This window comes from Chelonoidis abingdonii, chromosome 16, assembly GCF_003597395.2.
Source record: "Chelonoidis abingdonii isolate Lonesome George chromosome 16, CheloAbing_2.0, whole genome shotgun sequence".
NCBI lineage: Eukaryota > Metazoa > Chordata > Testudines > Testudinidae > Chelonoidis > Chelonoidis abingdonii.
Window position 1 is genome coordinate 14,091,366 of NC_133784.1, and position 17,451 is coordinate 14,108,816.

At 46.5% G+C, this 17,451-nt stretch overlaps 1 protein-coding gene across 22 annotated transcripts in view; it reads left to right on the forward strand.

The window, feature by feature from the left end:
• CAMK2G (calcium/calmodulin dependent protein kinase II gamma) overlaps positions 1 to 17,451 on the forward strand; it is a 165,119-nt gene that overhangs the window by 61,267 nt on the left and 86,401 nt on the right. For all 22 annotated transcript variants that reach the window (XM_075072899.1, XM_032778266.2, XM_075072891.1 and 19 more), the window contains exon 3: positions 7,732 to 7,791. In XM_075072899.1, the coding sequence (XP_074929000.1) occupies positions 7,732 to 7,791 (60 nt within the window). The remainder of the gene's footprint in view (positions 1 to 7,731; positions 7,792 to 17,451) is intronic.

Consider the following 17,451-nt stretch of genomic DNA (forward strand, 5'->3'; position numbering starts at 1 on the left):
CTGTCACAAGCCCCTACCTAGGCCAAAAGGAGTTTTGGATGGCGTGGCTGGAAGATACTATGATTTGTGAGTTGTGGGTGGCAATTGTATTTTGAGAGAATGTAATCAAAGTCTTTGCCGGGGCAGGGGGGTGGAATTAGACATAGTGCTTCCTGAGAGATGACATGTATTAGGGGGTAGAGGAATGGGGCACTGGGAGAATAGGGTGAGAGGACTGTGGGGCTGCAGTGAGATGAGGAGGGTTTGAGGAAGGGGGAAATCGGGGTGAATGGTATGGGAGGGGAGAGGTTGGGAGATCAGATGAGGGAGGCATGACCCCTCCCCCCAGTTCTGCCCGTAAACGCCGGTCTCTGCGTGCTGCGCAACTCTGCCAGTGGCTGCCAACCCCCTGCGCCCCAAGGCTATGCCACTGCATTATGTAGCTGTCCTTCACTCCAGGCACTGGAGGTTAGTTGCGTTGTAGGAAGGGGTGTCATAGTATCCTTTCCCAAATCTGAACCTTAGCATCCAGAAAATGAGATACTAGCATGAATCCTCTAAGCTTAATTACCAGCTTAGATCCTGTAGTGCTGCCACCAACCAGAAATTCCAGTGTCTGGTACACTCTGTCCCCCAAAAACCTTCTCTGGGGATCCCAAGACTCAGATTCCTTGAGTCTCACAACAAAAGGGAATAAACCATTTCCCTCCCTAGGTTACCCTGGAAGACCCTTCTCCCCCACCAATTCCCTGGTGAGTACAGACTCAATCTTGAGCCTTAACTAGAAAAAAAAATCAAACAGGTCTTAAAAAGCAAACTTTTAATTAAAAAAAAGAAAAAACATAAAAATTGTCTCTGTAATCAAGATGAAATATTACAGGGTCTTTTAGCTTATAGACCTCCAGCAGAAATACAATTTAAGATACTTCCAGCAAATACACATCTGCAAATAAAGAAAAACAATTTAAAAGACTATAACCGCCTTTTTACTTACTCACTATTCTGAATAGATAAGAGACTGTAGCAGGGAGATTGGCAGAAACCTGGTTGCACCTCTAGTCCTGTCCAGGACCCAGAGAGAACAAAGCCAAACCCAAAAACCACAAACAAAGGCTTCCCTCCCTTGAGATTTGAAAGTATCTTGTTTCCTGATTGGTCCTCTGGTCAGGTGTTGTTTGTTAACCCTTTCCAGGTGAAAGAGACATTAACCCTTAGCTATCTGTTTATGACAAGAGGGAACTAATGGTAATAGAAACCTTTGTGTATCTGGGAGTAAAGACTTCATGGAGACCTTCCCTGCTTGGGACGTGGGGGCTGGGTACTGGAGAGCAGGCTGGTTGGAGTGGGGAGTGTAATGAATGTGTTAGGGATGTGGCTGGGGCCATGTTCTCAAGTGGGGCTGGTGGGACTCTGCTGATGTTAGGGTGCAGGGGAGCGAGCTGTCTGTTAATGGGGCATTGCTGAAAGCGGGGGAGTCAGGTTACATGCGCAACCTCAACCCTGCTTTTCGTGCTTTATAGAAGTTTGAGTTTTGCTCAGCTCCCATGTTCTGCAAGTGTGTGACATGCCACCAAGCAACCTTAACTGCACATTATTTCTTTTTGCCACTGAATGATTATTCCTATCAAAACATGGCTATTCCAGAATATTAGGCTCCTATACGCAGCTGATGTCCATGTGCTTCTACACAGAGAGAAACAACAAGTCTTTAAAAATCCAGTTTTTCTAGGCTTGATATCACAAAGCCAGATGCCTCTTTTCTCTGAGTTATTTCCTTCAAGTGGGCAAAGGTCTAAGTCTTACCTCAAATGAAAAGATTTATATAGCTTAATTTTACTCCACTCCTGGAAATTTCAAATACTTTACTTGAAATTACTGGATGTTTCTCCTGGATGGTCTGCATCAGGAACTCACTAATGAGACTTCCCCATTGTGGTCCTTAATTTCCCCACAAAGTTTGTAGAGATGCTCTTCAAAATTTATTGGAAATTACAAATTAGGAATTTGATACACCATCAAATATGAGAAGATTAGTATTTCCTTGTATTTTATTTATTTAGCAGCTTAGTTCAAAGCTGTTCGTGTTCCCAACACCACTGGTTGGAGATTGTTCTACCAATTTTTCATAATGTACAGCTGATATTATTTTTTTTTGCTATCAGTTGCCAAATCTAATATAACTTTGTTTAACCCATTCCCTTTGGTTTTTAACTGAATGTAATATGTAATATATTTGGAACATATTGCCAATATTGCTAAGATCTTGATTTCTCTCGGCCTACTCTCTCCTTTTGTCTTCCATACACAGTGCTTCCTGTGTGTACGTGGACGCGTGTTTGTGTTTGTTTTTCCCCAGCCTGGTTAGCAGTTTCTAGCAGATGGTCCATATGTTGTAGTGTACAATCACTTTCCTTACACCCTGGTCTTGCAACAAGTGTCTGTTTTAACTTGACACTTGCGAGTAGTCCCATTCAGTTGAGTGAGACTACATGTACGTGTAAAGTCTATGAAGCAGAGGGTCTTACTTTCCACAATCACTCATGGAAAAGCCCATTCTAGACAGCACCTGAAAACTGAAGGGCAAATACAGATTTTGTATTTGTATTAATAATTTTAAAATTTAAATATGTTGTCTTTTTAAAACATTTTTTTAAAACAACCACTTATTTAACTATCTCGTTATTAAGCAATGTTTTGCAGAGTAAGAGTAGTGAGGCTTTTTGTTAGCTTGGAGTTGCTCTTTCAGAATAGTAATGCCAAGAGAGGTAGTGTTATCTAAAATGTACAGCTTCCTGAATGCTGAACAAAAATCCAATAACTGTACTTGCTTAAAGGCAACCTGGCAAAGGGATCTCAGTATTCACTGTCCTAATGTGCACATTAAGTATAAATAAGTTTTGCCCTTCAGTTTTCAGGTACGTTTGTGTTAATCATGATATTACTCAACACCGAGTTTTGTATCATTTCTACTTCACCACAAGCAGTCTATCTAGAATGGGCTTTTTCGTCAGTGATTGTATAAAGTTGTGCTCTCTGCTTCGTAAATTGTGAAGAAGTCCAAAAATCAAAAGATTTTGGTTTATGGCTGGAAAACATTGCAGCTGACTTAGAAAGATATTGTAGAGGATACTGTACCTTAGCTTTGTGAGGTATTAGATATTAAGGGCAAATTTTTATCAGTGAGGATAATTAATATTTGGAACAACCTAGCTAGGGCTATGGTGGATTCTCCATCATTTGAAGTCCTTTACATTGTGACTGGATCTCTTCTAAAAGATGTGTGGTAGCTCAGCTCAGAACTTATGGAGGACAGATCAGATGATTGCAATGGTACCTACTGGCTGTAGAATATGAATTCCTCAAACCCAGGTCAGGATGTGGTGTTTAATTTATTAGCTGCAGAGTTACAATTGCTGGAGATTTGGGGGGAATGAAGGAAGGAATATTTCCTTGCTTGACAGATGGTGTGTGAAAATCTGTGAAGTTTGATCCATGGGAAAAATGACTGGGCTTCTGAACTGTTGGTAAGACAGATATTTGAACACATGGCTGCCTTTCGTCACTCCTGCTGAAGCTGCGAGCTAGTTTAGCAAACAGCAAATCTTACAAACGTCTCTGCTTGGCTTCTGAGGATTCCATGAATGCACTATTTGTTCAGTACCTTGTGCCTGACCCTGATCCCTGTGACTACCTTTTTTCTTACTTTCTTGGTTTTATGTAATCTTCCTTTATTTGTGACCACAATAAACAGGCCAATAAGATTAGAAAGAGCATCAGGAAAAGATTCAATAGGAAGTCGCAATGTATTACAGGGTATGGTGTTAGACTGTATGGGACCAAACAGGCCTCTTCACTTCTGATCTCTGGTCAGAGATTGAGTGTACTGTGTGTGGCAAGGAAGAGGGGTTTAAAAGGACCGTCTTGTCTGGTGGGGCCCTTCTCGAGTCTGGGGTTGAAGGGCTCTCTGTGGCCACCTGGAATCAGATCCATGATCCCCCAGAGCCCATATGAGTCAACCTTTCTGTGTTTGCTTGCTGCCCCGCAGGCTGAACAAGGCTGTTGCTGTTGGGGGCTGGAGCAGCTGCACACGGCCAGGAGGTGCCTTCCTTCTCAGAGCTGTCCTGGAGTTGGCCTGTTTGGTTACCCTGGAGACAGAGCATTGTGGAACGCTTTCCTCGGACCAGAAATAGTTTGCTGTACCTTGTGACTGAAGCGCTCTCCTCCTCCTTCCCTGGTCTGGGGCCAGCCCTTGTGTGTGCTGGGAGATAGGAGTGTCAGGCCATGGCCCCGTGTCACAAGCTCTGGTGCGGGTGGGGTCACAGTCACCAGCCTGGTCCCCTGCTCCTGCCCCCTGCAGTGACAGTGTAAGGTTTCAGGGGAGTAATTGTGCTTGAGTTATGTCCCCTCTGGTGTTTCAGTGGTTATGTCATATCTGTTGAGGCTGTGACGCTGTAAGCTGGCTGTCAGGGCCCAGCAGCTGAGTAGCACGTGGTACGCTCCTACCTCTCTCTCTCTCTTCTCCTTTTCTCAGCTGTTTGGCCTTTGGCTTCCCTGTGCCCTTATGCTTTGCAGCAGGTTCTCTACAGGCGTCACTTGTTCACGAGGGCAGCATGATCGGTGTGGGCAGCAGGGCCCCCAGATCTGTAGGTGCTGCCAAGTGGAGTTGAGAGGTCCTGGGTGGGAGGGGGAAGAGTTTATCTTACTCTCTGACCACTGAGAGGAGACTGATAGGAAAGGGTGCCTGGTGCTCTACTCACTTATGGTTTGAGTGGCATCAGGCACCAACCAGGCGCAATGGGAGTGTGGCCTTTTCTGGAGAGAGCCTGCAGCTCGGGAATGTTCTGCCTTTGGTGTGTCACAGCCTCCATCTCATCCCCAGGGGAGGCAGCAGTCTGTCTCAGATCCCTTTGCTGCTTGTGGCCATAGCTTTAGGCTAGTACAGTCTCTGGCCATTTGGGCCCTGTTGCCCTCTGGAAATAGTCTGCGTTCAGTTCCTTCTTTTTCAGCTGCAGTCAGGCAGTGATACTGTGCACTGGTGCAAGACATTCTGGGTAGAGTTACACAGAACTTGGGAGTCTCTTTTCGGAGTGCCTTGCATCAATATTTTTATCTTCTGTCTTCTCCTGACGTCCCACCCATTGAAGTAGGGGTACAAATGTGTCTACACTCCACCCACCCATCACGGTTTCACATAGCTAACCTCAGCCTTCCAAGGGAAGAGCTTTCAGTGCAGTCTGGAAGCAGCAGGTTACCTTGCAGCTGCTTTGCACAACTTTTGCTGGGAGGGATACTGATACAGGCAGAAACCAAGCCACTCCTTTATCATTACAGGGCCCCTCCAGGCATTCCTGCTTTCTGCTCCTTATTTTGGGGGTGATTCTGGAACGGAACAGTGAAAACATCATAACTGCTAGGACTAGGAAGGAGGGAAGGGTAAGAAAAAGATCCCCCCCTCAGTCCCCAATAGCAGCAGCAGCTGAGGATGTGAGCATCTCTCAACCCATAAAATCGGGCTATTTGCTACGCTGGAGCAATGGGAAAGCTAAGACAAAAATCCTGCAGGTCCTGGGCTGCCCAAGAGGGAGCTAATGTGTGTGGAGCCTTGCCTTGGTCTTCTCCCTGTGTTGCCGCTGTGTTGTTACCTGAGGCTTTCAGGGGCAAGAAGCAGGGTGGCGAAGCCTGGTGAGGAGCCTGTCAATTTAAAGCATGTTTCATTCCTGCCACTGACCACACTGTGTAATCTAGCCAGCCAGGCACCTGCCGCTCATGCTGCAGTGTTATTCCCAGGGGGAAGGTTTGCTTGCCAGAGAGAGGGCCAGGGAGGACACACGTTTTCAACTCAGCCTGATGGAGATGCAGAAAGGAAGAAGTGTAGGAGGGGGAGACGGGGTCAGTTCCAGTTTCCTCTGCCTTCTCTTTGTGTTGGTGGGCAGAGATGAGGGACAACGCTGACTTCTCTGTTTCTGGGGGTCTCCATCCCTGGGAGAGCTGGAGTTTAGCAGCTGTTAAAGTTCCTTTCCAAATCTGGCTCATTTGTGCCCTCTCTGTGAAGCCTTTGCACTCCCCTCAGATGAGTGTTGCTCCCTCCGGGCGGGGCTGGGCAAGGAGAAGATGAGGCTGGGGAGGGCCAAGGCTCAGTCAATTTAATGACACATCTCCTTCCTCTTGGCTCCTCAGTTACTGGAAAAACCCTCTGTTCCCTGGGTAACATAGGCAGAGCCCCTGCAGCTCCCTTCCCTGCTTCCACATGTGCTAAATTTTAGAAGTGGAGAAGCCTTTTCCCCTCGCTTTGATATTTTCTCTTTTAATCCAGATGACAGCCCTGCTTGGACTGACATTGCCTGTCTGTTGCAATAAATGTGCTTAGCACTTAGCAAGCACGTCTTGAGTGCTTGATCAGCATTCCACCACAGAGCCCATGCACGGGCACTGAATGCAACTGGCAAGTGCTCCCCCCTCTGCTCCTCCAGCCCACGTGATGGCTGTGCATTGCTGTGACTCAGTTTATCTTATTGTCTCTTTTGGAAGGTGGCTGAGGTGATTGTTCCTTTTGCACTGAGACCTGGCAGAACTCATTTCACATGAGAGTTCCCAGTTATCTACTCTCACGCTCCTTCTTGAAAAGAGGGCCAGTCTCAGAAGCCATTGAACTCAAATTGGTATTTTACATCTGTGGCGGAGACTAGAGCCCAAAGCGTTCCATCCCTGCACTACTTGCTTTAAAGGCAAGTTGGGAAACCCAACCCAGCAATGACTGTGGCAGGGGTGGAGGGGATGTCATCCACAGCCTTCGCTACGTGCAGATGCTTTGCCCTGTGCAGCCTCGCCCCATGACAGTGGTGAGTTCCTGGGAGATTGCTGCATTCCAGCATTTCTAGTCTCACTTAGCCTTCTGCTGACCTGTCGATTCACTGTCTCTCTATCCCATCGGATCTAAGCAAGAGTCTTGTCATGGTATAATTCCCAAATCTGAACCTTAGCATCCAAAATATGGGTACCAGCATAAATCCTCTAAGCTTAATTACCAACTTAGATCCTGTAGTGCTGCCACCAATCAGGACTTAGGGTAGAGCCCCTGATAAGCTCTGGTCTCCCCAAAACCTTCCCTGGAGACCCCCAAGACCCAGATTCCCTGAGTCTCACAACAAAGGGGAATAAACCATTCCCTTCCCCCTCCTTTCCTTTCTCCCACCAGTTCCCTGGTGAGTGCAGACTCCCTTCCCTGGAGTCTTATACAAGATAACCAAAAGATCAATTAGATTCTAAAAAAGAGGAAAACTTTTAATAAAAGAAGGAAAACATAAAAATTGTCTCTGTAATCAAGATGAAATATTACAGGGTCTTTTAGCTTATAAAAAAATGGATAAACAGCCTTATCCAGAAAAAATACAATTTAAAATATTTCCAGCAAACTACACATTTGTACATAAAGAAAACCAAATAAAAAGACTATACTGTCTTTCTACCTTTGTACTTACAAATTGGAAACAGAAGATTAGAGAGCCTGTAGAGATGTGTGGTCATCCTCAGAGCCTAGGGAGCGCAAAGTAAAAACCCAAAACTACAAACAAAGGCATCCCTCCACTGAGATTTGAAAGTATCTTGTCTCCTGATTGGTCCCCTCAGGTGTTTGGTTCCCTGTTTGTTAATCCTTTACAGGTAAAAGAGACATTAACCCTTAACTATCTGTTTATGACAAGTCTAGTTTGCAGTTTTCCAGCTTACACCCTCTTTCTCGCTCTCTCTTTCCAGATCACCAGAAACTGGAACGTGAGGCCCGAATCTGCCGACTTTTAAAACATCCAAATATTGGTAAGTACCCCCGTGAGGGTGTGGCTAGTGCTTGCTAGACTGTTCCTGGGAATTGGATGGTGAATGCTCACTGCCCAATTCTGGCCTTATTTGCCATGAAGCCTCATCGGTTATTCCTTCCTTCTGCAGTCCCTGCATATGGAGCCATCCCAGTCCCTCCTGTGACGCTGGAGATAGAACCCTGAACCTCCTGGCTTAGGTATGCACACATGGTTCTCCATGCTGTGCACAGAACTGTCCCAGATCTGGCTCTGTAGCCTTTTTGTTTGGCATTCTGCACCTGGAGCGGGCAGCTGTATTCACCCCACTTCTGCCTCTTGGTGCTTCCTCTGTACACCCCTGAAAAGGCTGCATTCAGTGAGATCCTCAAGTCTGAAGTACAATGGGCTAAGCTGTCAGCTCTCTCACCACAGCGGTCACTAGCTCTAGAAACAAAAGAGCTGATGCTTTGTTTCCTTTCTTGAAAGTGTTTTGTCTTCTGCTGAGTGTGGCTCACACGGTTGGTTTCCATGGTTATCCTGCAAGCAGGTTTATTTTCTTTCTCCCAGCGAAATGGGGAGATAGAGAGAGAATTGCCTGCTTTGAAGGCTTTAGTGCCTGACTAAAAATAAGTGATGGAGTCACTGGGATAGCTTTGACTTGTAATTCAAGGAGAAAAAAATAACTCAACTTCTAATAAAAAAAAACTTATTTACTAAACTTCAGAAACAGGAGCGGGATTGTTTTGCCTTCTAAAACTCCATGGAAGTTTGCCCATCAGTACTGCTCCAGTGAAATTTGCCATTGTTTGCTAGAAACTGCCTTGAGCAAAAACTTTGAACCCTATTCATTACTTTTATTAATGTATTTTATTGTGATCTAAAGAGGTGTTGGAGCCTACCTCGGAACAAATCTGAGATGGTTGCGCATCTCTGGGGCAGAATGCGGAGTAACACCTTTGAGGAGGTTTCAGGCTCTGATATCGCTCCCATAGAGCCATAGTGCCGTGAGCCGTAGGGAAGGCTTACCTTTGTCACAGCTGCCCTTGGGGACGACATGGGTTTTCCTTCACACAAGTATCCATGGTGGTGGTGTGCCCCCCATCCCCCCAAATATTTATAAAAAGTGAATTGGAGCCATGGTGCCAGGTTTGACAGCGCCAACGACTAACCCCAATAGCCTCAGAACAGGGTCTGCCTGGGAATCAGCTGCACAAGTCTCCCCCAGCCTGCTGCACCAGGGTGCTTGCTTGCATCCTGAGCTGGATGAAGCAGCTCCGGTCGTAGTTCAGTCTGCATGGCCTCTGCACTGAGACTTCTAACAGAGACGACAGGATGGCCCTTGCTAGGACATGGAGATTTATGTCTTAATTTAGATTTATATGATCACTTTAAAAAGTGCTTGTCCAAAGCTCTGGGTGCCCATAGCATTATCTGCGAATACAGAAATAAAAGGCAGCAGGTTTCCCAAAAGGCAGGAGGAGGAGGAAGACCCCCATCACTAAGTGCAGCTTCTTTCCTTCATGGCACATGTCCCCATGCCCTCCCTAAAGGCCAGGGAAAGGAAGTGGCCCTTGCAGTGTGTTCTGAAGGCCAACAGGTATAGGCTGTTTCAGACCAAGGGAGGTGGTGAGTGAATTCCATTATTCAGGGTCCCTCATCCAAAATGCGCTGCCAGCAGGTTTCAGACGGAGGCTGCTCCAGCTCTGCTGACTGTGGCTCTGGCCATGGGCAATAGGTGAGAGAGAGAGGGTGCCTCAAATAGACAGAAAACGGAGGCGTCCAAAATGTGATACATGTCACTAGTGACAAGTTTGAACAAGCTCTGTTTAGATCTGCATCACAGGTAAACCCTGAGCTTCCATACTGTCAGGGCAAACCCATCAGGAAACAAATGGAGCAGAAGCTCATCAACAGCGCCAGGTTAGTGGTACCAAACTCAGCAGGGCCCTCTTAGTACAAAAGCAACCGAGTCAGGGCACCCACTCACAGTTAATACTTGCAGCATACATGGGACCGTATGTGTCTGAGCCCAGCGGTGCATGTTTCTAGAATGCCATCAGCCTGAGGAAATATCTTGGAGTACAGGAGGACTTTCACCGGGAGGCTTTAAAACATGATCCTGTCTTCCCATCCCACTTTTTTTTAAGTGATTAGCTTCTGTGAATAAGCTGGTCTATGGCTTTCTTGCATAGTAATGTAAAAAGCTGCAGTGACTCATTTTGGTAGCTAATGTCCAAACTTTTGGTGACCCACAGTATTTTTGCACTGAGAATCATGTAGGAGAAATGGCCATCAAGGTTGTCTCAATATTTTTCTCCTGGTGTGAATTTTTCTTCCTTTTCCTCTCTCCTTCTTTAAATTAATCTATACATCTCTTCTAGGGTGACCAGACAGCAAATGTGAAAAATCAGGACAAGGGTTGGGGGGTAATAGGAGCCCATATAAGAAAAAGACCCAAAAATCTAGATTGTACCTATAAAATCAGGACATCTGGTCACCCTAATCTCTTGTCAGGCTTTCAGCAGATTGTAAGGCTGCATTCAAGGACAGAAATACTCTACAAGCAGAGCTCACTGCATATGGAAACTGACCAGGATCACAAAAACCTAGTTAGTTTCTCTCTGCAGTTGGATCAATATGTGAGGAACTTCAGCTGGTATTGGGTGTGTCCCAGTCTTGTAATCAATTACCTGGTATCAGGGCCGGCTTTAAGCCAATTCACCCGATTCCCCGGATCAGGCCCCTCTCCGAAGAGGGCCCCGTGCCTAAGGGTGCCCCCCTGCAGGGGTCCTTGGTGACATTTCGGCAGCGAGGGGTCTGCTCCGGGGATCTTCGGTGGCGGGGGGTCCTTCGGTGCTGTGGAAAACCTGGAGTGGACGCCCCGCCGCCAAGTATTCTAATCGGGCCCTGCGGGTCATAAAACCGACCCTGCCTGGTATAATGAGCTTCACCACGCATGTGGGAAGACGCTTATGGCCAGTGGCCAACAGTCTTTTGGGAGAGGATTTTTTGTCCTAAAAAGAACTTTTTTTTTTTTTTTTTTTTTTAATTTTTTAAAGGCATCTAGCAGTTATAGAATTAATTTGAAGACCTCAAGTAACTAGGGACAGGGTACGTTCAGTACACCACCAGCTTTAAATCCGTGACATTCAGACCTGCCTGGGCCTAAAGGTTTCTGCTTGTTGCACTGCCCCAGTATGCACTATGCTGGTGACATTGCACCACCACCAAACAGTTCCGCAGATTGGAGGCTGCTTATAAGGAAGTGGGTTAAGTCATAGTCCTTTTGTTTGGAAACACCATTCTGAGAAGTACTGTGATACAGCAGTGAGCTGAAGCAGGCTATTACAGAGTGAACATTTTAAAGTTGGATGTATGTTTTCTGTCCCTCTTCTGCTGGTTATTTGGGGCATGCAACACATGGCTTTGCAAGTGATCTGTTGGGTCTGAAAAGGCCAGCTCTGGTATGGTAACTCCAGAGTGCAAAGCTATGACCACAGCATATGTCAATCGTGTACCAAAAATGGCTAAAATAAAGGTTATTTGGGGTGTAAAACAATTGTGGGGCGTGCAGATGGTGTGTCTATTTCTATTATATTTCCCTTGCTCTAACTCAGTGGTCCCCAACTTTTTCATCTGGCGGGCCACCGACTAGCAACGTCATCAAGAGGTGTCGCTGCCGAAACGCCGCAGAAATTCGGCAGCATTTCAGCGAATGCTCGACCACTGGCCAGGACATGGGTGCATTTAGGGCACCGCGTCGGGGACCCCTGCTCTAACTCTTCGTGCTGTGACCACCCATCATTTCTCTGAAAATGCCACCACCAAATCTCAGCACTCATTGTGGATTACTGCTGTGTAATTGGCAGTTTTCTTGCTGTGTCTGGGGCTACACATTGGGGCCGAGGTAACCTCAGCAGTATGCTACTTTGAGGGGCTGAGTTTTCGGTCCAGTTATTCTGCAGTCCAGAGACATTGTCAGCCTCTAGAGGGAAGAGACTGATGTTGAGGGAACTTCTAGAAAGTCTTGCTTTCCAAAGGCAAATTGCTCTAATGCAGTGTATCGAGCGCTGTCAACTGGCTGCCATCCAAATGTGTCTGGCTTTTTGTTACCATCCATTTCATTCCTAGCTGTTTTCAGTGGGGAAGGAGTGATGTCCTCTGGGATTTCCTTCCCCAGCCCTTCAGTTTCTGATGGGTATGGCCTTATTGGGGCAGGGAGACTCTCTGAAGTCTATCCACACTGCTTTATGCATCAGAGGGGCTAAATGCTTTGTCTGTAGTATTCTGGAGTTCCTTTGCAAACTCAAATTCCCACTTATCCGCATAACCCATTCCTCTGTGCTGGCCAGGAGCGGCAGTTAAGTGCAGTCAAATGGGACCGGGATTAATTGGTGACCAATCCACCTTCATCCTTTGTTTCAAAGGGAAAGCAAATCTGATTGACTCATAATGAGGGCAAGGAAATACACAGGAGAAGGCCTGGTCCAGTGAAAACTCTCACAGAGATCAGTGAGAGCCTTGCCTCCGTAGGGGATGTCAGATTTCTTCTTTCTCTGTCTGATATGACATTCAGACAGCTCTGGAAAGCTTTGCAGAGCTATGTCTGCATCAAAGGCTTGCAAAGCCCTTTCACTTCTTTGAAAACCAGAGACAAGTTTTTTAACGTAATGGGAGGGACAACCAGGTACTTTCTCCTGCGGTGAGTTGCAGAACCAAGCCTCCCTCGCTGGAGTTCTAGCCAGTCTCTTCAGGAGGGATATTTAGGCTCTGCTCCCTTCTCATCACTGAATATTGTGAGACTGCCTAGATAAAATGTACCTTTTTAAAAACAAACAAACAAAAACCCTGCTTATTTAACATGTAGCTCAGCTGTCAAACCAGATGTAGCCTTAGGATATGGCTACACTCGAAACTTCAAAGCGTTACCGCGGCAGCGCTTTGAAGTGTGAGTGTAGTCGCAGCGCCAGAGCTGGAAGAGAGCTCTCCCAGCACTGCACATACTCCACATCCTCATGGGGTTTAGCTTGCAGCGCTGGGAGCCACACTTCCAGCGCTGCGGCACTGTTTACACTGACGCTTTACAGCGCTGTATCTTGTAGCACTTGGGGGGGTGTTTTTTTCACACCCTTGAGCGAGAAAGTTGCAGCACTGTGTGCCAGTGTAGCCATGGCCTTAGAATGAACACCTGGACTAACTTCACAACTACACTAGCACTTTTATCAGCAAAACTTTTGTCGGTCAGAAGTGTGGAAAAACATCTCCTCCCTGCCCCCCCCCCCCCCCCCCCCCCGGACCAACTTAAGTTTCACCGACCAAAAGTACCAGTGTGAACAGCACTGTGTTGGCAGGAGACTCTCTCCTGCCAACGTAGCTGCCGCCGCTCATTGACGTGCTTTAGTTTTGCTGACGGGAGAGCCCTCTCCCATCGGCATAGAGTGGCTACCCAGGAGCCCTTACAGTGGCGCAGCTGCAGTAAAGTCGTAGTGTAGACATAACCTAACAGAGCCTGCTAATTGAGATACTGTCTATACTCTATTCTGGGGAGAAGAGATTTCAGCCATTTTCTACCCTTGCTAACAGCAGTGCAGCTCTCTGAGGTCAGGATGCTCTAGTGCAGGGGTCGGCAGCCTTTCAGAAGTGGTGTGCCAAGTCTTCATTTATTCACTCTGATTAAAGGTTTTGTGTGCTAGTAATAGATTTTAATGTTTTTAGAAGGTGTTTTTCTATAAGTCTATAATATATAACTAAACTATTGTATGTAAAGTAAATAAGATTTTTAAAATGTTTAAGAAGCTTCACTTAAATTAAAATGCAGAGCTGCCAGGGCCCGGGCAGTGTGAGTGCCACTGCAAATCAGTTCACCTGCCACTTTTGGGACGTGCCATAGGTTGCCTACCCCTGGCCTAGTGTATGAGGTGTAGTGTTGGGGTCCTGAGTGCAGACAAGGCTACAGGTGATTACCAGAATCTTTGTGTTGCTCAAGGCAGGTTTCAACTGTCTGATGCTAAATGTGGCCTTGCCTGCATTAGGACTCCTTAAAGTTACAACGGTGGGAAATTTTTTGAAAGCGCTATCCCAGAAATCAAGGGCTCCTAGAATCTGATGTATCCACCTCTTGACTATTTATAGACTTCTATCATGTCCTCCCCTCCTTTGACAGTGCTTAGTCAAACTATACAAATGTAGCTTTTAAAATCTTTGCTACTAAGTGAGCCCTGATCACTCTTGTTGTTTTCTGCCTTCTTCTGTTCTGTTGTGCTCTCTTTGCTGATTGTGGCCTCCAGAACTGATTGCCTAAGGAGCTGGTGGTAATACAAATAATTCTGATATGGCCCCACCAAATGGGCTCCCTGTTGCATGACATGGGCTCTTTGCCTCTGTACTCTTCAGTACTGTCCCAGGCTTACTTTGCTCTTCCAAACTCCTTCCAACTGCTGTCCTAGGCCCCTTTCAGAACTAGTGCTGTCTCGGTTTCTCCTTCCCTTCAAATATCTGTGCTCCTGATTATTTTTCCAAGTGTAACTTTTGCATCTTGTTGCTGTCTCCCTATATTCTTCTCCTTCTTGGGCACTTCTGTTTTTCAGATTTGAGGAAAGATCTAGAGAAATCAGTTATGGATAAACTTAATTTTTCTCTGATCCTGCTCAGTTTGATATTCCTTTATCACGTGACGTACCACTTTAGAAGTCCATTCCCCAGGAAAAATCATATGTTGGTGTCTGTGTAAATAATACTTGTAGTTTCTGCGTGCTGAGATTATGGTGATCAAATGTGAGGATTGCTGAAGGGACCAGGAAGTAAATTTTTCTTGTGTATACAGCACTGCACAGTTAGCTGGGGTTGTTGTAGGGTAGTTTCACCTGCTTATGAAAGGTTAGGCACTGATTACCTGTGGAGGCAGGAGACTAGACTTGAAGGGCTAATGGTTTGATTCAGAACTTCAGGCCTTCTTATCTTGAGAAACACATTCCTTGTTAACCAGATCTTCATTATGTATGTGCTCTGGAATGTTTTCCCACTACCTTTTTTTAACAAAATAACTCCAACTGTCCCCGTTCTAGCAAGAAGAAACTGGACATTGTTTGCAGTAAGCAGCGAGTTCAGTTGTTGTGGACTGCAGAAGTCTAGGCTGCCTCAGAAATTGGATTACAGAAGATATGTGTGCAGAGAATAGTTAAAATGCTGGCTATGGGTACTTTCCAGCAGCTCAGCCAAATTCACCTCTAGCAGGGCTCAGCTGACTTCTTTGGTGCGACACCATGGAAGAATTTGGCCCTCTGTGTTTAAATGCAGCTCTGCCATGTGACTGCTTCTGCCTGGGGGAGGTGGGGGTGCTGGACATGTTCCTTGTTCCCGTGTGAACCTGTTGGTGTGGAGGAGGAGGGAGGGCCTGTGTTAAGTCCTTGTAGCAGGAGACGCAGTTCACTGCTTTCCCAGCTCTCAGTTTGAATGGCTCTGCCTTGGAACAGGCTCAGGCTGTTGAGTGGGTTGCTATGGTTCCTGGGAGTGCTTGTAGGATGACAGCAGCTACCTCTCCTCATCTTCATTTTCCCCTCCTCCTCCCACCCCTCCCCCCGAAAATGCCAAACACTACTTCAGCAGCAGATCTTTTCCCTCCCTTAAGTTTGTGCCAGCTGAGCTGTAGGTTTCCCTTTCTCCAGTTGCACAGGGTGCTGATGCTTATCTGTGTGCACTGCAGTGGGGTTGGGGGGTGTGCTGAGAATTGGCCAATCCATTCCTTCATGTTCCTGACTTGGATTCTTTTGTTCTTTCGTTCGTTAATTTGTTCTTCATCCCTTTCCCCGCCAGTCTTGTTCTTTTGGGAACTATATTTCTCCATTACCGCCTCATCTTGAGGGCTGCACAGTGACTCTCTTAGTCCCTGTCGGTTGATGTGTCTGCTGCACAACTCCAGCTTTGTGCTAGTTCATAGAATATCAGGGTTGGAAGAGACCTCAGGAGGTCACCTAGTCCAACCCCCTGCTCAAAGCAGGACCAACGTCAACTAAATCATCCGAGCCAGGGCTTTGTCAAGCTGGGCCTTAAAAACGTCTAAGGATGGAGATTACACCACCTCTTTAGGTAACCCATTCCAGTGCTTCACCACCCTCCTAGTTAAATAGTTTTTCCTAATATCCAACCTAGACGTCCCCCACTGCAACTTGAGACCATTGCTCCTTGTTCTGTCATCTGCCACCACTGAGAACAGCCGAGCTCTATCCTCTTTGGAACCCCCCTTCAGGTAGTTGAAGGCTGCTATCAAATCCCCCCTCACTCTTCTCTTCTGCAGATTAAATAAGCCCAGTTCCCTCAGCCTCTCCTCATAAGTCATGTACCCCCTAATCATTTTTGTTGCCCTCCGCTGGACTCTCTCCAATTTGTCCACATCCTTTCTGTAGTGGGGGGCCCAAAACTGGATGCAATATTCCATATGTGGCCTCACCAATGCCGAATATAGGGGAACAATCACGTCCCTTGATCTGCTGGCAGTGCTCCTACTAATGCAGCCCAGTATGCCGTTAGCCTTCTTGGCAACAAGGGCATGCTGTTGACTCACATCCAGCTTCTCGTCCACTGTAATCCCCAGGTCGTTTTCTGCAACTGCCGCTTAGCCATTCGGTCCCTAAACTGTAGCAGTTAATGGGATTCTTCCGTCCTAAGTGCAGGACTCTGATGAGGTTCAACAAGGACAAATGCCGTTTGTTTTATTTATTTGGCCCAATCCTCCAATTTGTCTATCCCTACCCTGCAGCATATCTTCCTCTCCCCCCATAGAATCATAGATTATTAGGGTTGAAAGGGAGATCATCTAGTCCAATCCCCTGCTCAAAGGAGGACCAATCACCAACTAAATCCCCAAATGGCCCCCTCAAGGATTGAACTCTCAACCCTGGGTTTAGCAGGCCAATGCTGAAACCACTGAGCTATCCCTCCCCCTGCTGTGTGCTATCTTCAGAGAATTATAGTTAAGTAACAACTATGGACATATCTTAGTGTCATCCATGAACTTGCAGAGGGTGCAAATCCATCCCATCATCTAGATAATTAATGAAGATGTTGAACAAAACCAGCCCCAGGACATACTTCTGGGGCACTCTGCTTGATACCGGCTGCCAATTAGACATCGAGCCGTTGATCACGAGCTGTTCAGCCTGATGATCTAGCCAGCTTTCTGTCCACCTTATAGTCCATTCATCCAACCCATACTACTTTAACTTGCTGGCAAGAATGCTGTGGGAGACCATATTAAAAGCTTTGCTAAAGTCAAGGTATATCACATCCACCACTTTCCCCATATCCGCAGAGCCTGTTATCTCATCATAGAAGGCAATCAGGTTGGTCATGCATGGCTTGCTCTTTGTGAATCCATGTTGACTGTTCCTGATCACCTTCCTCTCCTTCAAGAGCTTCAAAATGGATTCCTTTGAGGACCTGCTCCATGATTTTTCTGGGGACTGAGGTAAGCCTGTAGTTCCCCGGATTCTTCTTCTTCGCTTTTTTAAAGATGGGCTCTACATTAGCCTTTTTCCAATCATCCGATACCTCACCCGATCATCACGAGTGACTCTGCAATCACATCAGCCAACTCCCTCAGCACCCTCAGATGCATTGCATCCGGCCCCATGGACTTGTGTGCATCCAGCTTTTTTAAATACATACACTCGCATGCTCTCTG